The 22,813-nt window shown below is 37.9% G+C and overlaps 1 protein-coding gene across 1 annotated transcript; it reads right to left on the reverse strand.

Moving 5' to 3' along the window:
* Nucleotides 1-810: 810 nt before the first annotated feature.
* On the reverse strand, nucleotides 811-9,794 carry LOC131330088 (protein LIGHT-DEPENDENT SHORT HYPOCOTYLS 10). Its single transcript, XM_058363592.1, has 2 exons — nucleotides 9,097-9,794; nucleotides 811-1,041 (listed from the first exon to the last, which is right to left on the reverse strand). The coding sequence occupies exon 1, from the start codon at nucleotides 9,639-9,641 to the stop codon at nucleotides 9,123-9,125; it is 519 nt and encodes a 172-aa protein (XP_058219575.1). The 5' UTR covers nucleotides 9,642-9,794; the 3' UTR covers nucleotides 811-1,041; nucleotides 9,097-9,122.
* Between the last annotated feature and the right edge of the window lie 13,019 nt (nucleotides 9,795-22,813).

Here is a 22,813-nt window from a genome sequence, read left to right on the forward strand (position 1 = left end):
AGTGTACTACTAGGGGGTTACTTGTCAGCAACTCCTCAACCCCTCTCTGCGAGGCTTTCGGCATCGATCTATGGTGATTGATGATGATCTTGCTTTTGATATTTGATGACCAGCCCACGGCAAACCTGGATTCTGGTGACCACCTTCTTCTTCTCTTACTATAAAAATATCCATCACAAAAACATAGTAATGTTTGATCCGTAATTAGCTTTTCAAGCTCCCTATTTTATAATTAACCATATCTATTCATGGCCTACGAAATCTTTAACATAATAGGAAACAAATAACAAAAGTCCAATCATAATTGACTGAAAGAAATTACGAAAATTTCCAAAAAAGAATTTGAATGTTTGAATATTATTGATGAGAATATTATTGGGCATTGACGCTCTCACGCTCTCGACCCTTTGTATGTACTCGAGGCTTATGCTAGTATTTAATCATATATCTACGGTTGGTTTTGTTGAAAGATTCTCATCTTGATTATGTAGATTAAGGTATATATGTTGCAACGAGATAAATAAAATTTGAAATCATGTCCGTTGATATTCGATAAACGTGATTTTTATCATAGTTAATGTTCTCTACGAGCTATAAAAAGCTAACGGTTCTAATCATCAAAATGAAACCGGAAATAACCCACAAAATGATGACCGTCTAGTTCATCAAGTGGACTTGAGAGGATCCACCGCCAGGAGGATATTACTACAACTCCAACGCCAGGAGAATAGTAATGCAAAGTGCTTTTGCCAGACACTTAAAGCGTGGTTGATCTGTGTAGTAGAAGTACAAAATTGACATTTTGAGAAATATACAAAAATCGCATATTTAAGCATATGAACCTAGCTTGGCTTATGCAAAGAGCAAGTAGGATCTTCAAAGTTCTGAAATAAGAAACAAATGACAACGAGAATTATACATATGAAAGCCCCGTAGTAGAAACTATATATGTATTAGCTGAGGGGAAAGTAGTAAACGATCGACGAAGGGGAACTTCAATGGCCTCATTTCAATCTCTATCATCGATCTTCCACGCAATTCCTGCATAAGCAAGAATACTATCCGTTAAATTTAACTGAATATAAATGAATAACAAGATTGGATTCATTCAAACTATAGAGGAGAATTATTGAAAGGAGCTTGAGTCTTGTACAAATGACAAGGCCTTTTTTGATTGACCATATTAGACATAGAATTTTATTATAAATTGATGATGATACTAAATGCAATAATTAGGGGTGCAACAATTAGCTAGGGCTGGAAGAGTATAGTTTGTTGCACTACCAATTTCAAAAAGTTTGAAATCTATAGGAATCCGTTACTTTTGGTGCATACTTGTGCCGACAAGAGATACTGCAGATATGAGTGTTTGATATGTCCCAGACACGATGTTGTTATGTACTTATTGCCCTTGGCTTATATAAATTGTACAGGTGCAAAAATCACTTCCCAAAAACCTAGTATGATAATTCTACTTGTATTATACTGTTATTAAATTGTTATTTGTACGATAAATTAAACATGGCCAAAATGTAGTTAACGGCATCTATTGAATCTATGATGTATGTTCAAGAAGATTAATCTTTTAAACCGGTTCCTCCAACCAGATTTAATTGTGAGTAGGACAAAGAAGGCGATGAGATGAGCATTGAGCTAGGCATGCGTATTTTGTGTATATTTAGAGCGAGAAATTAAGGTCTATATACAATGACAGACGAGATCAGGAGTGGTGAGGTGCATGGTTTGTGAATTAAGTTAGGAGTTAGTTAGTTAGTTAGGAGTATTCTTGTTCTACATATAACAAACAATTGAAGAATACTACTAGAGCACGAGGAGATATCAAGATTTGATAAATTACCATAAATTTTGAAACCTAGAGAAATACACTAACACAAGACGAATTAGGATCTAATTCAACTAGCTAGTGTGTTTCTCACAACACAATAAGGAAATGAAAATGTTGATGTCACGGCGAGTGTTCCTTATATGCTCAGCTCTCACAGATTTAGCCATATCAAGGAGGAGAATCTTCTACTACAACATTGTGTCAAGGGGATTGATCGGTTTCTGGTTTCGACAATGCTTCCACCATGTCATGTACAAATGTTTCAGTCACGCATCGACTGGTTAGGATCCATATTTTCCTTACTTTTCCGACGATCCTAATAGAGGAATTCGATTCTGGTGGTGGTGGTGGTTGTAATACAAATAAAGGAGGAATTTGATCCTCAAATTTTCAAAAATCTAGTTGTCAAGTCTGGGGCAAAACAATCACACTGCTTTATATTGCTAGCTAGCTATCACAGGCAGAATATATCTTGAATAGAGTTGTGCCACAACAATTGTATGGTGGTTTTCTTAGGGTGCGTTTGGTAATATTTTCAATTTTCAAACACCTTTTTTGTAGTTTTCATAGTTTACAAAAACTCTAAAAAAAATTATGAAAAACAAAAAAGTAGAAACTTGTTACCAAACAAGTTTTCTTCATTAGTTTTCAGAAAAGTAAAAACAAAAACTGAAAACAAAGAGGTTACCAAATGCCCCCTTAACTTTTCTTAGAACTTTGGAACTGGTTTCGCTAGTTGACCACCTCAGTCTAATCAGTTAGCTATGTCCTCAAGTTAGCAAGTGGCTACAGTTTTGCATATGCTCCTCACACTTCTTATCAACCAATGGCTTATACTACAGCATGATCACCATCAGCTTCTCACAATTGGTTCTACACTTACTCAACATCAGCTAGCCTTACAGTTCAGGTGATCACTATGGAGTCATGATTGGGAATGGCACATCTCTATCTATTATTACCTACTCTGGTAAAAGTCTTCTTCCTAGCTACAACCACATGTTGAGTTCAAACTAGCTAAATCATGTGTTGAATATGCCTGCTTCAACATGCATGTACTGGTTCTTAATTGGCATTGATTCCTTTTGTGAAGAGGACCCTATAAATGAATAACAAGATTGGATTCATTCAAACTATAGAGGAGAATTATTGAAAGGAGCTTGAGTCTTATATAAATGAGAAGGCCTTCTTTGATTGACCATATTAGACATAGAATTTGATTATAAATTGATGATGATACTAAATGCAATAATTAGGGGTGCAACAAATATTAGCTAGGGCTGGAAGAGTATAGTTTGTTGCACTACCAATTTCAAAAAGTTTGAAATCTATATGAATCCGTTACTTTTGGTGAATACTTGTGCGGACACGAGATACTGCAGATATGAGTGTTTGATATGTACCAGACATGATGTTGTTATGTACTTATTGCCCTTGGCTTATGTAAATTGTACAAGTGCAAAAATCACTTCCCAAAAACCTAGCATGATAATTCTACTAGTATTATACTGTTATTAAATTGTTATTTGTATTATTATAAATTAAACATGGCCGAAATGTAGTTAATGGCATCTATACTGAATCTATGATGTATGTCCAAGAAGATTAATCTTTTAAACCGGTTCCTCCAACCTGATTTAATTGTGAGTAGGACAAAGAAGGCGATGAGATGAGCATCGAGCTAGGCATGTGTATTTTGTGTATATTTGGAGCGAGAAATTAAGGTCTATATACAATGACAGACGAGATCAGGAGGAGTGGTGAGGTGGTTTGTGAATTAAGTTAGGAGTTAGTTAGTTAGGAGTATTCTTGTTCTACTTATAACAAACAATTGATGAAGACTACTACTAGAGCAGGAGGAGATATCAAAATTTAATAAATTACCATATATTTTGAAGCCTAGAGAAATACATCAGCACGAGACGAAGGATCTGATTCAACTGGCTAGTGTGTTTTGTCACAGCAAGTACGAAAAGGAAATGAAAATTTGATGTCAGGGCGAGTGTTCCTTATATGATCAGCTCTCACAGATTTAGCCATATCAAGGAGGAGAATCTTCTACTACAACATTGTGTCAAGGGGATTGATCAGTTTCGTTTCGACAATGATTCCACCATGTCATGGATAAATGTTTCAATAACGCATCAACCGATCACGATCCATATTTTCCTTACTTTTTCAACAATCCTAATAGAGGAATTTGATTATGGTGGTGGTGGGTTTTAATACAAATAATGGAGGAATTTGATCCTCAATTTTTCAAAAATCTAGTTGTCAAATCTGGGGCAAAACAATCACACTGCTTTTTATTGCTAGCTATCACAGGCAGAATATATCTTGAATAGAGTTGTGCCACAGCAATCGTATGGTGGTTTTCTTAGGATGCGTTTGGTAATCTTTTCAATTTTCAAACACCTTTTTGTAGTTTTCATAGTTTACAAAAACTTTATAAAAAATTATGAAAAAAAAGAAGTAGAAACTTGTTACCAAATAAGATTTCTTTATTAGTTTTCAAAAAAAGTAAAAACAAAAACCAAAAACTGAAAACAAAAAAGTTACCAAACGCCCCCTTAACTTTTCTTACAATTTTGGAATTGGTTCTGCTAGTTTACCACCTCTGTCTATTCAGTTAGCGATGTCCTTGAAAAATTTGTGAACAGATACTGCACTTTATTAAAATTGAGACTCTCTCTCTCTAACCCTAATCTCTTCGCCTTCTCCTCACAAACCAGCCACCGGGGGGGGGGGGGGGGGGAGGCATTGTCTCTCCACTCCTCCTTCTCTCTCTAGCTACCTCTCTTCCACCCTAACCTTCCCTTTTCGCCTCCTCCACCTTCTACCTCTTTGTTTCCTTTTATCTCTCTTTTTTTGTTATTCACAAATCGTACGGCTAGGTAGTGAAATGGCGGCGACGACGGTCCTCAGTGGCAACTAGCGGTTTGGTCTCTGGGTTTTGCCGTTTTTGGGAGCTGTTCCGGCGGACGGTAGCAGTGCTTTGCGGGGTTTTGGCCGATGCTTGTAACTGACTACGGGTGGGCTTCTCCAGATCCATCTTGTGTGTGCTGATTTCGGTCGGTGGGTCATCATTGGGGTTTCTCGATCGCCGATGAGTGATATTGGTTAGATCCGGTTTCCTCCGTCTCGTTTCTCCCCTCCTTTTGGCGGCTCTTCCGATCCAGTTTCTAGCTCTGGTATGTCTTCGTTCCTTTGTCTTCTCCGTCTTCGATCTATTTTTTTTCAACCCCCTACCCTCCTGTGCTTGCTCCCGTATCTCGGTCATTAGTCTACCCATGGTTCCAGGTTGGAGTTTGCTTCTGGGCTCTCTAACTTTTGCTTAACGACTTGGGTTTTTTCGGGCTTGAATGGAGCGTCCAGCATTGGCTCCCACCATGGTTGGGCAGCCCAGTACTCGCCTAACAGCATGGTGCAGTGTCTGCGATAGTTCAGTCTCGCTCTGGGTTTCGGTTTTCATTGCCGTGGGTGGCCTATGGTGGCTTGGTGGATGTCGGTAGTGTATTTCTGGCGGTGGTGGTGGTGGTTCTGTCAGATGCGGTGGGCGGCAACAGTATAGGATTAGATTTTGGGTTTTCTTTTGTGATGTGCTTCTATTGTTGTATTTAGGTTTTTTGGCCTTTTGGGGTTTATGTTGTTTATTGCTTTATCTGGGCACTTTTGACCCTTAGGTATTGTATTGAGCTTCTACCCTTTACTGTGTTCAAAGTTTTGGTTGGAAACTTTCCCTCTTTTTCTTAATAAATTGCTATTTCGCCGTTAATAAATAAAAAAGAAGAAGTTAGCTATGTCCTCAAGTTAGCAAGGGGCTACAGTTTTTGCACATGCTCCTCACACTTCTTATCAACCAATGGCTAATACTACAGCATCACCATCAGCTTCTCACAATTGGTTCTTTGGCAGCGGCAAGGGCGGAGACAAGGGTAGGCTGGCCTAGGCTATAGCCTAGGTGAACTTAAGAAAAACAAAAAAAAATTAAATGTAAAATTTTAGCTCATCAATTTTAGCCTACCTCACTTTCTTGTGCATTTTATGATTATTTACATTGAAAGAGAACTTGTTAAAGATATCGACTCAGATTTGGATAATAAATGATCTCTACTCATTAAAACATCGTAGGGCACAATTTCAGTAGGGTGCAAATTCAATAGTGTATGATTTCTTGTATTTTTCTTTCATTCTTTTTGAACATTTACATATCTATATATATGTACAAGTTTGCTGGACATTAATTATAAAACTCTTCTTAGTTCATGTATATAAATTTTGTGTTAACCCAGAAGAGATTAGATTTCTGGTTCCGCCATTGGGCAGCGGAGCCTATGCTCTTGCCCCTTTAACCTTCTGTAATCTTGTCCTCGATTAATAAAATTCTCTCTTTTTTGTTGTTTTAAAAAAAAACACGTGACAAACGATTTATCTACACTTACTCAACATCAGCTAGCCTTACAATTCAGGTGATCACTAAGGAGTGTCATGATTGGGAATGGCTGTACATCTCTATCTATTATTACCTACTCTGGTAAAAGTCTTCTTCCTACAACCCACATCATGTACGTTGAGTTCAAACTAGCTAAATCAAGTGTTGAATATGGCTGCTTCAACATGCATGTACTAGTTCTTAATTAGCATGCATTGATTCCTTTTATGAAGAGGACCCTATTGGAAAAATTGGGGTCTATGCATGCATGTACATCCTGCCACACATGTAATTAAACAACAATTTTCCAAGCATTAATTCAAACAATGAAGTACTGTTGTTATTTTATCGTTAAAGTATATATTGAGGGCCTTAAGAATGTAGTATTAATCTGTCCAAATCTCTATAAATATGTACGTATGCATGTTTATGTTGTGAGGCGTGGGAGAGAGAAGAGATTAGAAGGGAGAGACCAAAGGAGAGAGCTGATCGAGCCAGAAGAGAGAAAATTAATTAAACCAAGATATCATATTTGAGGAGAAATATTTATGAAATTCGTTTCAAAATAGGTGTGCGCAATTTGAACCCTTTCTCCCTATAGCTAATAAATAGTATCAACATCAGAGCACGGGTGACAAATTCGAGGTTTGAACACCTATTTTGAAAGAAAGGCATGCAAGGGCATAAGTACTGACAAAGATGGAATTTGACCAACAAAGGCAAGAAAGAAAGGACATGGAAAAAATTACAATAAGAGTAGAAAATATAAATAAATAAAAAGGAGAGGAGAGAGAGCAAGACGCGATAGAGGAACAGAAATGGGGGTTTGAGAATTTATGTAATTCGATTCTGTGGGTAGTATTTTTTTCCCCTCGTTAAAAGAAATTTCTGTGGGTACGTAGTTATTAATGGTTAGTGTGCAAATTTTAACCCTCTCCGACTAGCAACAACTAATCCAGTTGGACCATTTTTTTTTTTTTTATCGGCAAAAGCAAATATATAAACATGAAGTATTACCATAGCTATAAAGGAAATCTGATGTAGAACTCCAAAATTAAGAGCTAAATTAGGATGTCCATTAATTAAAAAAAAACATGGTTTTGAATTGGGAATAAAGTTGGGAGTGCATGTTCTTGAAAGACAAAAACCACCACTCTTGATTTGATAAATCATCTCCTCTCAAAAAATGAAAGGTGACAAAAATGGAACAACTGTGAATGTCCCACAAAATCTGATACACACTACGTGAAATCTAGTAAAGGTACAAAAGACACTCACAAATGGGGATAAAAAATTCCGCAATTACCCTTCCAAAAGAAAGAGTAATAATTATAAGTGGGGGCATTACTTGGAATGGGGTCGTTGGCAGGGAAAGGGTTTAATAAACTTATAGTTTCCCGTACACATGGGAGATTTGAAAGAGAATACAAAAATGATTGCATGGACCCTGGCCTGAACTATTTTATTAAATTGAATAGATTTGGAAAGAAACCTTAAATTAATTTTTTTTTGGACAAGAACCTTAAATTAATTAACTACTCCATTTATTTAGGGGATAGGATTAGATTTTGATTATAACAGCCTTTTAAGTGTTTGGTACCTAAAATGACGAGAGATTATTGATTCACAAGATCTGCAGCCTAAATTAATCCAAACACTCTTATATTTTATATTTTGATCATCTCATAGCGCGGTTTTTTCATAATAGAGAGAGATTTAAAAAAAAACAAAAAAAAACGTACACATCTCTATTTAGGTGTTCTTATAGTTTGAACCCATTGAATTGCCTTAAATCGACAACGTAATACTTTAAAATCCATAATAACATTAATCTTGAATTCATGACTTTGGTACAAAAATTCATAACATTCGGATATAAACTCATAACACTGTATTCTAGGCATTTAAACAAATGTTATGAATTTCTATGCAGATGTTATGTACGAATTCTACAACATCTTCCATTTTTTTTTTTATACAAAATGTTGTAGAATTTTAAAACTTAAGATCTTCCTACCCTGCACACACGAATAGAGATGTGTATTATATCAATGAGAGAGAGAGAGAGAGAGAGAGAGAGAGAGAGAGAGAGAGGATTCATCCTACTAGCACCAGGTATACATTTTTTGATGGTAAACCATGTGAGAAGTGTATTTTCCCCATGGGATATGTATGTCTTTTGAGAATTCAAGGAATGGCCATGCAAAAAATTCCAAGAAACACAGTACTCCTCTAAAATCTTAGAAGTGGTCGTGTTAATTGAGCTTTGCCAATCTGAGTTACTGTTCCTCTAGGGTTTAGTACAGGAGATAGACCATAAAATCCTCCATTAATTCTCAAAATAGTTCTATTACCCAAATAACAAGATTCAACTCGACTATATTCATACACACATTCATTTAATTTCTTCTTTGAAAAATCACACCAAATCAACGGTCCAGTAAGTTTAGGTTTTTTGATCGTCAAAAATAAATTTATTAAGGAAAAACTCGATAGGGTACATCGAGAAAAGGGGGAGGTGTAGTAAGTTTAGGTTAATGCATGATTGCTCCTATGATTTTATATCTTTATTATACAAGTATATATGATCATCTCTACGATTGGATTATTTACCCCCCCAAAAAAAAGAATCTCTCCTATTGGATTTGTAAACCTATGAAATTGAAATCCATGCCTCTAGTTTTTGCCTTTTAACGAATACCTATAGTTTAGAAATATGATGCCGTTCTCCTTGTTTCTGTAGTCTTTGTAACAATTTCAAAGATTAATAAAAAAAATCGTCATTCAAAAAAAAGTAAGCATATTAAAGAAAATTTACCTGTTTTTTGCCGGGCAGCCATAGAGTCAGGAAAACCTCATCATTGAGCTCGATTCGTCGTCGGCCGCGCCTTGACTCGCCTTCTTCTTTTTCTTCTTGTAAGGAATCCCTCTTGCCTTCGCCTGACACTCCTTCACCTCCCTCAGATAAACACGAATCGCGCTGCTAGCAAAAGGGTTCATCTCAGGCGTCCCGCCGTTCTCCTCATAGGCTGCCCGGAGGCGGCCAATGAGGGCATCAAGGCTGCCCCAAGCTTGTCTGAGAGGGCAGGTGCAAGGAGCGGGCGGTTCGGGCTGCCCGTAGAAAATACAACCTTGTAGGTGAACCTTAGTCTTCCCGAACTGGTCTAGGTATCTAAGGAACTCAAGTACATGGTTGCTAGTGCACTGGGATAAGGAGACCGGCGGCCTTTGATTGTTCAAGTACTGGCCGAACGTGTTCCAGTCTCTTCTCTTCTGAGACTCGTACCGGCTCGGTGTGGCCGGTTGATCGCTGGGGGATTCGGACGATCCCTCGGCTCGATCTTTCCCTCTGTCGATCGACATCACTGGCGAAACGCCGATGATGTTTGATCAATCTCTCTCTTTTCTGAGAGTCAAGAAAATAGGTAAAAACACTTAAAGTGGTGGAGGGTAGGAGGAGGAAGAGAGAAGGTGGGAAGATGAAAATGATCACATCATGGGCCAAAGTGAATTGACATGCATTGGCCCAGTTGAAGTTGCTTTCTGTTCCTCCTCTTTTCTTCATCATGGATTTTTTAATTTGTTTTTTTTTTACTCTCTCTCTCTCTCTAATAATATCATTAACATTCAATGTATTTCTCTTGATACTTATAATTATTGTACCCTTTTGTCAATATTATATATCCTTTACCGTTTCGTCAAAGCACAATATGACTCCTTGTGTCTTATGCCTAAACTCCAAAAAAAAAAAAAAAAAAAAAAAAGAAGTTCTATTCACTCACTTTCAAAAATGAAAAAAAAATCTAGAAATATATATATAAAGTAAAAAGGATAAGCTACGCAACTGAACTCGAGGAACCCGTTCTTGTATTAAAATGCTTAAATTTTGAATTAGCTAGCTACTGAAAGGGTATAATGTGAATAATCTTTATCTTAGTTTCTATTTTTGGGGGTGTCCATGGGGACGCGGGGGGCTGTTGTCCCCTTGGGGACAGCAGCGTGCTGCTGGCCCATTCCGGTCTCATTTCGATGATCTGAATCGTTCATTTTGTAGAGCTCATCGAGTAGAACAACTATGCAAAAAATCAGCTTAATTGGATATCATTAAGTACCTAATCGGAGCCCATATAACTCTCAGTCCACGGGTTAGAGTGGATTTGATCCAGTGTTTCGGATCTATTCTTTTTAAGATAAAAAGGTTCCGATCAGGTACTTAATGATATCCAATTAAGCTGAATTTTTGCATAGTTGCTCTACTTGACGAGCTCTATAAAGTGAACGATTCAGATTATCGGAGCGAGACCGGGGTGGGCCCCAAAATGGGGTGCAGCAGCCCCCCTCCAGGATTGGGAGACGCTGCCAAGCAAGGGTGCTTGGCAGGAGTGCCGAGCGCATCTCGGCCGTCCAAAAGTGTTTTGGACGGTCCGGATGTAAAGGTACCGAACGGATTTAAAAAAAAAGAAAAGGAAAAGAAAAAAGATGTTTCGATCCGGGCCGTTGATTCCGAGATGAACGGCCGGATTGGCCGCTCAGCACCTGCTCGGCAGGGGTGCCGCTCGGCAGGGTCCCCGGGTCCGTCCATGGGTAAGGTTAATTAACTGGGATGATTATAGGAATTAAGCACTACGTAACACACACACACATACAGAGAGAGAGAAAGAGAGAGAGAGAGAGAGAGAGGTAGGTCTCTATAATTCAGGCTAAGGCATAATGTCAGGTTTTGGGGAGCATGCATGTATCCTTTCATGCACATGTATATATGCTTGCTTGCTGATCGAATGGTCATGCAAACGTAAGGGGGATGAGGTTTTTCTATCTGATGCAACCAATGTGGATCACTTAATTAAAAGTCTCTTCTAAACAGCGTTTCTGAATATTATTTTATGAGTCACGCTACTCATCTTTAACAGTACTTTTAGAGGTAAAATTGATTTGTATCTTAATATAGTTTATTGTCTTGCAGTACCTTCAAATGTAAAAGAGGTGTGGGTTGATTTGGGGGTGGAAGAAAGAGTGATTGAGACTTTGAGAGGGCATGAGTTGTAATTTAGTTGAATGGTTATGATTTGTGTCCGGTTGAATGAGAAAATTTTGGGGCCGAGCAGGCACCAGTTAGGGGTGTGCAAAAAACTCGCAGATCCATGAACCCGACCCAACTCGAAGAGTCTCGGACAGGGTCGAATATGTAGTTTGGAGGGGTGCAAGTTTACTTTCTGTTAAAATTAGATTTTGGTTCGGAGTTAGGGTTGGCGCGTTGCTTACCCGTGGGGTCGGACCCGACCCGACCAATCCAAAGGCTAAATTTAGTTTTTTTGATGACCCGACCCGAAGTAAAGAATTGGGCTTGTGGACGGTTTTTACCACATGTGCAGTTCGGTTTGTGGGCATAAATATTCTTACCTGACATGGTCGGGGTCGGGTTTTGGGTCAAAACCGACCGGCGCACACTCCTAGGCACCAAATGGTGCCCGAACAGCACATTCGGGCTATCTATTTCGGTTTTGGATGGTTCGGATTTGAAGAGAGAAAAAAGGAGAGACAAAGAGGAGATCGAGAGAGGGCTGGTTTCAATCTAGGCTATCCAAGATACTTTTGGACGGCCAAAATGGGCTGCTCGGATACCACGTGGGCATGGCCATGTGGTAGCCACCTGGCACTCAAAATAATAGCCTACGTATTTGTATGCCTATGTACAATTAATTGTGGAAGATGTGACCCATCTGGTTGTACCCCTGGTTTTAAGAGGGAGGTCAATCTGGAGTTCGAGTTTATGGAAAGACGTTGAACTGCTAATTTTTCACTCACCCCCCATTGTTTTATAAAAATAAGAAATAAAAGGCTTATTTACCTTTTTGATCCTTAAGTATTTATCAAATGTCATTCTTGTCCCCAAACTCTCAATTGCATGAATATGGCTCGCAATGTTTAAAAGTGCTTCAAAATCGTCACTGACACAGATACCATTTGTTTTGGTCGTCAAAATAGGGAATCTGTTGTCATTTTACCTACACGTGTATCTACTTTGTTGGTCCCAAATTTTACGAGTAAACAAACCAAACATCAAATGAATTCAAAAACAAATACAAAATATAAAAGATAATTAAATTTCTAAAAGTAATGATCATTAAAAAAAATATAAAATTATTACTTAAATATCACTCTTCTTGCATTTTTAGCGATAAAAGTACTAATTACACAAGTTATTTTTTATCCCCTATAAATTTTGCTTCGGGCTCAAGACCGAAGCCTTCCTCGCCTTGTCTCAGAGATCGACAGGTTGTCAACGATTGTGTACGTAGCATGCATGACAATATATCATTAACTACTCATTTCGTTCCAAATTATTTGTCCGGTCTGCAAAACGATAACTTAAAAATAATGCAATTTTTTAAAGAAAAAATTTAATTTTTTTCACAAATTGAAAGAACTCTTGATATCTAATAAGTTGATAAAAAACTTTTGAATTTTTCTTGCAAAAATTGTATTACTTTTAAAACTTTATTTTGCGGACTGGACAAATATTTTGGGACGGCGGGAGTATGAACGAATCTAAGGTAATTTTGTTCTACAAACTACGCATTGGCCAGAGATGATCTCTTATTTATTATTGTAGCAATATTTTATCTTGTAAAGGGCAGTGCAATTTGATCATATATATATATAGCAATTGATTAAATTAATCTTTCCAAAAAAATATAGATAAAATAACAAAATTATGTTTGATAAAACGTTGGCTCTAAAACCAAAATTTGTTGTCTTACTTGTCATAATTTAAGAGTGAGAAAATTAACCTCAGGTGCACGTCAACTTCATGGAAATTAATGACAGCCAACTAATCCCAGAGGGTGGTGTCCCACAAGGAAGATGGAGCCCTCCATAGCCGTAGGATCCATAACAGATGGTCTAAGTGATACTATTCAACAGATGGTCTAAGTGATACTATTCCTGCAGTGTACGCACTGTGTACCTATTCGTATGCTGAGAAAAAGCAAAAATGGCAGTAAATTCACTTTCTATGATGATGAGTAAAGAGAGTCATATTAATGAGTAATGACGCAAAGGCAAAGCTTCAACGCAAGAGCAGAGTTATGCGGTTGGTTGGTGGATTTACTTCTCACATATTTTTTTTTTTCAAAAAACTTTGGACACTTTCACTATTAAACGAAGTTTTGAAAATCACATACTAAAACGTTATGAATTGAAGATGTATGCAATTTAAAAATGACACGCAATTTCAAAAGTGTCTAGCATTATGGAATGGAGGCCAGTAATTAATTAGGATTTAATTCTTCGAGTTAAGCCGCAAGAAAAAATATTTTTTTATAAATTATCTAGTCTTTGCGTGGATTGCTTGCCTTTGACCGAACCGTAAAGAAGATTAGTTAAGGTACGCGTAAATTAGTCAGAGACCCCGTGTGAGACCCCAAGACTGGTAAGTCCCACATCGGCTGTGAAGTGGAAGTTGATGTGGTTTATAATGAAACGCGACGTTATACTGTATAACTTGAAATTAACCTTTTGAGCCACGTGTTTATGCGAATGGTTAGCAGGTCAGCTGGAATAGGTCGTTACAGTTGGTATCAGAGCTTACACCAACCGGAAGTGTAGGGCAGGTCCTGTGATGAGACTTGCTTAGGCGGGTCCGACAAGTGAGTAGCTTAAGGTGTTTTTCGTGCTTGGGCGGGTCCCACATAGGATGAGCCTGAGGTGCTTGTCGAGCATGAGATGAGCTTGAGGTGCTTGTCGTGCTTAAGCGCACCTGTGCTACATCACTTGGTGGGTTGTGATGAACCTTGGGGCGCAACGGGGACGTTGCGGTCCAAGTGGGGAAGATTGTGAGACCCCAAGACTGGCAATCCCACATCGGCTGTGAAGTGGAAGTTGATGTGGTTTATAATGAAACGCGACGTTATACTGTATAACTTGAGATTAACCTTTTGAGCCACGTGTTTATGCGAATGGTTAGCAGGTCAGCTGGAGCAGGTCGTTACAGTTGGTATCAGAGCTTACACCAACTGGAAGTGTAGGGCAGGTCCTGTGATGAGACTTGCTTAGGCGGGTCCGACAAGTGAGTAGCTTAAGGTGTTTGTCGTGCTTGGGCGGGTCCCACATAGGATGAGCCTGAGGTGCTTGTCGAGCATGAGATGAGCTTGAGGTGCTTGTCGTGCTTAAGCGCACTTGTGCTACATCACTTGGTGGGTTGTGATGAACCTTGGGGCGCAACGGGGACGTTGCGGTCCAAGTGGGGAAGATTGTGAGACCCCAAGACTGGCAATCCCACATCGGCTGTGAAGTGGAAGTTGATGTGGTTTATAATGAAATGCGACGTTTTACTGTATAACTTGAGGTTAACTTTTTGAGTCACATATTTAGGCGAATGGTTAACAGATCAGCTGACGCGGGTCGTTACACCCTGGACCCTCGAACCGAAAAAAAAAAGGCTTCAACGTAATTGGGAAGAAGGTTAATAACAAGAGAGAATAATTAACTAGCATATATACTATATAGGATTGAACGATTGAAGCCTGTAAAAACGAGAGTAATTATTGAAAAAAAATAAGATAATAATTAGAATTTAAAATCCAAAACTCTTAAACAAACAGGGTATGGATTGTATGTAGAATCCGGCTTGTCGGCAGTTTGCCGAGAAACTGCATTTGCCTCTTTTTTTGGGCACTTACAGACTCAATTCCCGTTCCTACTTATTTTCTTCGAACTGCTTAATTGTGATTTAAAATCATATTAATTTGATATCACTCTGTACATGATCTCAAAATAGAAAAGCAACTTGGAATTGAATTTTACTGATCAGTTACGATTCAGTGTGTGCAAAACCTCGATTCGATTCATTTTTGTATTCCGTTCAAATATAGATTGATATCCTATTAACATGATTTTAAACCACAATTATGCGCTTTTGAAGATTTATAATATGAACGGAGCTGATTTTCGGACGGTTCTGGCAAGTGGCAGGAAAAGGCCAAATTGCACCCATGCAATTTCTTGGGAAACTGCCGACAAGCTGAATTCATGTTGAGTACTACTATTTGCACCGACGGTTTCCGTAGGGAAACCGTACCGACGGCCACCGGACGGCCAATCCGAGCCGTCCAAATTTTTTTAAAAAATATACATATATACATGAAAAAAGGGTGCTCGGATCAAGCACCTTACACACCTCGGATGCCGTTGATTCCCACCAAGGCCCCCTCGTTTTTTTTTTTTAAATTTTTGGACGGCTCGAATCGGCCGTCTGGTGGCCGTCGGTACGGTTTCCTTACGGAAACCGTCGGTGCAGATATCTTTTCCGATTCATGTTTGTGCAGTTAAATTACATTAAGGATAGAGTCAAAGGGGACAAGTAGTGAGAGTCGTTACCTACACGGTTTCAAATTTGTTCCATATATACAATACTAGTTTTATTTACCACCAAACTCTACGATCTATGTGGCCCCTCACCTCTCTAGGTTTTTCACAACAAAATTAGAATATAGCTAACGCCCCGTTTTCTAACACTTATAATCTAACTTATTTAGCTTATTCGGTTAAAAAAAATGTTAATGAATGCGTTTGTTAACGTTTATGAATAATTACTTATTTAGCTTAATTTTCTAGTTTGCTAGTTTAAGGTAAAAAAAATATTTTGGGGAACAACTACAGGATTTCCAAATTCACCAAGTTATGGCATAAGAAAAAAAAAATTGAAACGGCAAAAAATTTATTAAGAAACTTAATAGGGGTACATCAAGTGGAGGAAAGTGAATGGGGACCCAACCAAAAATTAAACAACACTTAATGAACTGAAGTCCTATCAACGGGACAAACCCAAATGCCTATGAGTCTTAAAATACTCAGATCAGACATATAAGGCACAAGCAAGAGATAGAAGATCCCTGAGTCTCCATGGTGCACGACCCATGCATACTTTACTATTAAACTATGGATTTAATTATAAGCCTTTTAATTACTAACTATGGATTTAGGGCAAACTCACCCGCAGTCGAACTTAATTGACAGATTAGTCCCAAGTAAAAACCAGGGTTGTCGGGATGCTGGCTGTCGATCAAGGTATCACGTGGTTTGTGAGGCTCTGGAGTGGAAAACTTGTGAATCTAGACCTCCTGGTTATTGTCTCTATTTTGGGATTGATAACCCTCTTTTGTATGCTTATTTCGTATGAATGAAATTTCCTACCATTTTGGCGAAAAAAATAATAATAATAACGGGGTTGAGGCCCGAGAGGGAGTTCCTGGGTCGGAAAAGGATCCATTTCTTTTATCTTAAGCCCAAATTGTTTTTAAGCAGAATATTAGCAGTATTCTCGGACAAGATCCATGGGCTATTATATATCAATACTACAAGATCATTCTCCTCCCTTTTGGGTTCCCCATTATTAGACCCCCTACTTTAAGCAATTTTCAAAAACACCCCCCTCATCTTCAAAAAGTGACTCCCTCACCCCCTAAACTCTCAAGTGAAATGATAGTGAAGTATTTTTGTTTTTTATATTACAAGGGTTGTGAATGAAAGTGAATAGTACTATATATATTACCAAAAGTAGAAGCCGACTAGTAAGGTACAAACCAAACACAACTCAACCGAGATTCAAAAAGTTACTCCATTTTAGGCAAGTTTTAGTTCATTGATTTCCTCTCTGTCAAGTAAGGATCAATCATAGGCTCTTCAGGAATCTAGGCAATTTAGGAAAACATTCGATTTTGTCTTGGTTTCTTCCATTATTCATAACTTTGTAGGATTGGTACAATTAAGCAAGCTATATCATAGCTTAAAAAAAAAATTACTGGGTAGTTTTTTTTGCTAGTCTAGAGTTTACAAAAGTGATAAAGGTTCAAGTTGAAAAAATTAGAAAAGATATATATTTGCGGTAGTATTTGGATCTAACGTACAATGAAGACTTGGTACAGCAATATAATGTCTGGCTTTGTCAGCAATATAATGTCTGGCTTTGTCGAAAAGCACCCTAAATAATTTCTTTGATGATTAATGAGCACTTTAACGCCAAATCTCCCCTTTGTATTCCAAATAGTTTTTCCTATCACAAATTTGAGAAAGTAGCTTTTAGATCGCACATAGCTCTACGAAAACCTCTCTGAAAGTGTTATTTCACCAACTCCGTGACATTTGCAGTAATTAAAGCCAAAAGTTTTTAGGCACGGGGTAAAATCTCGATTTTATTGATATGATAGAAAGGTGTTGAACGCAAGAATTTCTCAATGTTCAAGCCAAACGTTCAATAATCTCGATTCGTAAGGATACATGGCAATACTCAATATCTCCATGGATCTAATGGTTTTTTTTTTTTTTTGGGGGGGGGGCGGTTGGGTTTGTGATCTTCTCACTACCGACTTATGAAGCGACAAACAAGGTTGTCACCCTCCAATATTGCTCATTTTATATGTTTTCTTTCTTAAAAAATTCGATTTTGGTGTCCTTTGAGAATATTTTCTCTTGGCTCTATGCCCCACAAACTTTTTATTGACAAGGAAAGGGGTACTAATTCCATAAATGTAATAGCATGATTGGTCAAGAATTGGGGCCACCTTAGCTTTTGGCTCTTGCGGAGTAATCATTTTAAGATTGATCATAGCATGAAGCTGTTGAGTGTTTTTGCTACAACCCTCCGATCGACCCCAATTATGTGGACGAAGTGTTGTAGCATTGTACTTGTTCTGCGACTGATCAGTGCAAGTCTGGTACCCCGTGGCCTTCGTCAGAAAATATTGTCTTGTTACATCAAGCCACCATCTATAGAGTACCACAACGCATTTATAACGAGACCTAAACTAAAATCCCACCACATGCGGGGTGGTGTTAGGACTATGTATAAAATAGCTAGGATTTGGTTTATATAATTTTGGCCACGTTATATATGTATTGGGTACTTTCGGATGATTTACGTACGCAAATTTGCATCTTGTAATGCTAGTTATCGCTCGCTCAGAAATTTAATATGTTTCGTTTATATGCCCAAATTCATCTATATAGATTTTCAATGTGGGACATTGGGCGTTACACACGTAGAGACGGATGTGTGTAAGGTTTACTTAAAGGGAGTATTTAATTTTAATTTTAAGGGCACTCGCATTTGGCTCCCAGTTTAACTTTTGTCAGTTTTATCAGCTCCTGCAAACCTCAGTCCAACTTTTGGTTTGAGATATCCAGAACATGCTTAAATTGGAAGTGATCCGTTCATTTTTTTTTAACAATTCTTCTTTACCCTGCGAATTGTCACTTTCCTTTTTCATCACTCTAGGGCTGGTTGGTTTTCCTGTTATTTTCTGTTCATAAGTTGAATACTCTTGTTTTGTTAGTATTTCTTTTGATTGGGTGTTTCGAAAAAAAAGGACATTTGGGCTCCATTTGTTTGGACATAAAATATTTCCCGTTTTCTGTTGTTTGGCTAGAAAAAGGAGGAAAATATTTTTAAAGTAAAACATTTTGCACCAACGGGGTGAAATAGCTTTCCTCTAATTTCGGCCGTAAGTCATTTTTGCCGTCCCCCCCCCCCCCCCTCAAAATCACATATTGCATTCCATTCGTCCCCCAAATCATATAATAGATCGGAAACGAGAGAGAGGAGGAGGGGAGAGAGAGAGAGAGCGCTTACTCGATTAAAATATTTCTAAACCAGCAATCTACTACTCCATCCGTTCCATATTGAGAGTCCACATGAAAAGTCGTGCCATGTAGTATTGTTTTGGAAAATATTTTTCATGTGCCAACTAAACACTGGAAAATAAAAGTTTAAAGTTTGTTTTTCTGAAAAAAATATTTACATGAAAAGCATTTGACATTGTAAAATATTTTACATCGAAACAGACAGAGCCTTGAATTGGGGGTTCGTAAGAGAAAAACAAATTACAATCTACATTCACGCAACCAGGACGTACGCATTGCAGCCACAACACAAAAATGTGGCCTTTACTAGTAAGAGTTCAGGTTTGTGAAGTTTTTGAATCTAGGTGGGGAAAATTAAAACTAGTATCAAGCGGTGAAAGAAATTAAAAGAACAATAAAGCTATTGGCACTGACGGGTACCATATCGAAAATGGACTGACGGCTGCACTGGGCCAATTCCGGCCATAGGACGGTTGATCCGAGCCGTCCAAAAATTCTATAAAAAAAAATGACGGGGCTTACGAGAGAATCAACGGCATCCGATGTGTGTAGATGTTCGATCCAAACACCCCATTTTTTTTGTATATAACCCCATTTTTTCGTATGTATTTGTATATACGAAAAAATGGGGTGTTTTGATTGAACACCTACACACATCGGATGCCGTTGATTCTCAGGCTGGCCAACTCGTTTAATTTTTTTTTATAAAATTTTTGAACGGCTCGGATTGTCTGTCCAAAGGCCGGAGTTGGCCCGGCGTGGCCGTCGGTCCATTTTCGATATGGTACCCGTCGGTACCAATAGCACTACTCTTAAAAGAAGATGTGGAATGAATAATTAATGAACTAAAGCAGACTCATTTTAACACAACCTTCTGGTAGCTAGCTAGAAGGTTGTGGAATTAATCCGTTATGATAATTAATTAAAGGTAGACCCATATATATATATAGTACTGTTATTGAAAACCTCCTTTATTTCCAATTTTGGCTAGCTATCAATTTTTTATCCCTTTTCTGCAGGCCCTTAAATTTCTACTTCTGCTCTAACTGGAATCCATGATTATTACTCCTGTTGTGGATATTATGTGATGATAGACTTAAAGTCCCTCCCTCTCATTTGCTGGAGTACTCAATGCTGTCAATTCTTACTTACTTTGCCCTTTTGATGATTTGATGTGTGGGTTTGGTGATTTTTACCCGGCCCCTAGTTCGTTGAAATAGTTTGATGAGCTAGTCAAATTACTAATAAATTTAGTAACCAAACTATAAATCTAACTAGACAAAACCCAACTAGGGCTACAGCAATTGGTGTACGTTAAATGTACAGATTGTGGGGGACTCCACACTAATGATTGGAGTTACTCAATTTGTTTAAAATATTATTTGGGTCTTTGCGGAAAATCTGCTCATTCGGATATCAGTAAGGACTTAATCAATGCAATCACTTCATGTCATTGTGAATTCAATAACGAGAATCGATCAAGGCTTTACCGATATAAGAATTAGCTGATTTTTTTAAAGGTGCTTTGAAAAATGATTTAAAAGATGTTTAACTATCGAATAAAATAGGTGTCTTTGCCACTCGATACCTGCGTATTGATGATCACTATTCTAGTATTCATCTCTTCAAAAGGGTTAAGTGTATGGCTATGATTAACATCATCTTTAAAATTGAATGTTGGAAGATTTGGAGCATGTTGGTTGTGGGGTGAAACATGGAGCAATTACGGAAGTAATTGCAACTTAATTCCTTAAGGTAGCTTTTTACACATTCAAGAATTAGTATGTGGAAAATTCTAAAATCAGACTAATGAGCTGACAATAACAAATGTGTGAATATGTATTAAAAAGTGTAAAAAAAAAATACAAATGAATACATGTTTTTCTTGAATCGAAAAGCATCCTAGGCACTCTCTATGATGCGTATGAACGTGTGAAAAGTAATCATTTCTGGTATTTTTTTAAGGATATTTGTCGCATAGTTTTAGCAAAATAGCTGTCCAGAAATGATATCGATCTCCAACTTCACATCTCCAACTACTCTGACAAGCAAAAGTTTGCCGATGAGGTAAAAACTCAATTAGATCCATTGATGTGATAACCTACCTTGTCTACCATTATTTTTTTGTCATAGTCCACTATTCAATGATGTAATTTACACCGATGACCGATATACTCCTTACAAAATAATTAAGCTTCATCGGAAAGCATCCTAAGCACTCTTCTATTGCGCACTAAACGCGTTAAAGACGTACCTTCATGACCTTTTTTTTCACAAGTCTAAATCCACCAAGGTGTGACAATAGCTCTCTAGGATATGAAATCTCTCCAACTTCGCTTCTCTAATAACAACAAGAAATGAAAAAGCACATCTCAACTGCCATGATCAACAATGGCCTAATTCACAATAATCACTTGTTACATCACTATATTGTTACCAGAAGGCATTCTAAGCACTTTCTATGCTGCATAATGAATGCGGCGAAAACAAGCCTCCCTAACGTTTTGATAGAGTTCTTTGACCAATTACGAGAATGGATGTTTTACGATCCCAGTAAACTGTAACGATAGCTGTCAATATAGCATATCGCTCCAATTTCGCATCCTCAATATTATATTTTTAAGCCGAAGATTTAGGTAATGAGGTAACACCTCAACCGTAATCGAACAACAGAAAATTGTTGAACGAAGAATTGCTATATATACAAGCCACTTTTTGTTAATGAAATCCCATTTCAATCATGTGGAGGTTCTTAAAACTTATGTTAGTATTAGTATTGTTCCATGAGCTACTAAAAACAATGGAGCCCATGGCAACATTGCATAAGGGTTTTTTTTTTTTTTTTGGGCATCTTATTTACCAACTAATAAAGCGACAAACACAGGTTGTCACACCCCCATATGCTCATTTTCTTGGCTCTTTGATTAAAATTGCTTTCACAAGAATCGATTGGTATTGTCCTTGAGAATATTTTCTCTTTGGCCCTATGCTTCTAAGTTTCAAGTGACCCAAACCCTAATACCCCACAAATCTTTTATATTTCGACGGTGAAGGGTGTTCGGATTAATTTATGTGTAGCTTAACTAACTCATTCCCTAGTCTGGTCAAAGACAGGTCACGCCGGAACTAGAGAATTCACAATAAATTATAATTTCTTGTTGTCTTTTACCCTAAAAACCAAACATTGATCAATTGTTTAAGAAGCAAACCCGTCAGCCAGTTCCCAAAATTTTTTTTTACTACCATATTAGCATGGAATGGTTTGTTGTCCCCTGCAGGAGACAAAACCTGTTTTAATTCAAATGATTGGACAAGAACAGGGGGCCACTCTGCTGTTGGCTTTTGTGGGTAATAATAAGAATAAGACATGTCATGAGTTTGGTGAGTGTTTTGCCTTTGCTCTGTAAAACTCTCAATTTTGTACACAACATTTTGCAGGACGTATCTGTCCCCAATCTGACACAACTAATATATGAACAGAGTACATTTTTCTACTGGCAGATTTGAGTCGAGTCCAGGACTGAGCCTTGAGTTTAACTTGGGGTTAAAGGTCGTTTGATAGAATTTGCAAACTGGTCCAGTTGGTTAGGAGTTTGTTCTATGTTTATTAAGGTCTTGAGTTCGAGTATTTGCTTCTATTTACTAACATTCTAAGATCAAGTTCAATGACAAACAAATGGCTCAAGCCATTCGCAAAAAATGTCAAAATTAACAAAAAATCATACCCCAATAGGTGGCCATTTGTGCTGCCAAAAAATGGCCGGGCCATTTCCAGTCATTTTCACCCAAAATGGCTAGGTCATTTTTGCCACATCATCCAAAACCAACCAACAGTCCTTCCCTCTCTCTTCTTCCCGGCAAAATTGTGCGTGTGTGTCATGTGATAATCGTCGCCT

The sequence above is a fragment of the Rhododendron vialii genome, chromosome 6a, assembly GCF_030253575.1.
Source record: "Rhododendron vialii isolate Sample 1 chromosome 6a, ASM3025357v1".
NCBI lineage: Eukaryota > Viridiplantae > Streptophyta > Magnoliopsida > Ericales > Ericaceae > Rhododendron > Rhododendron vialii.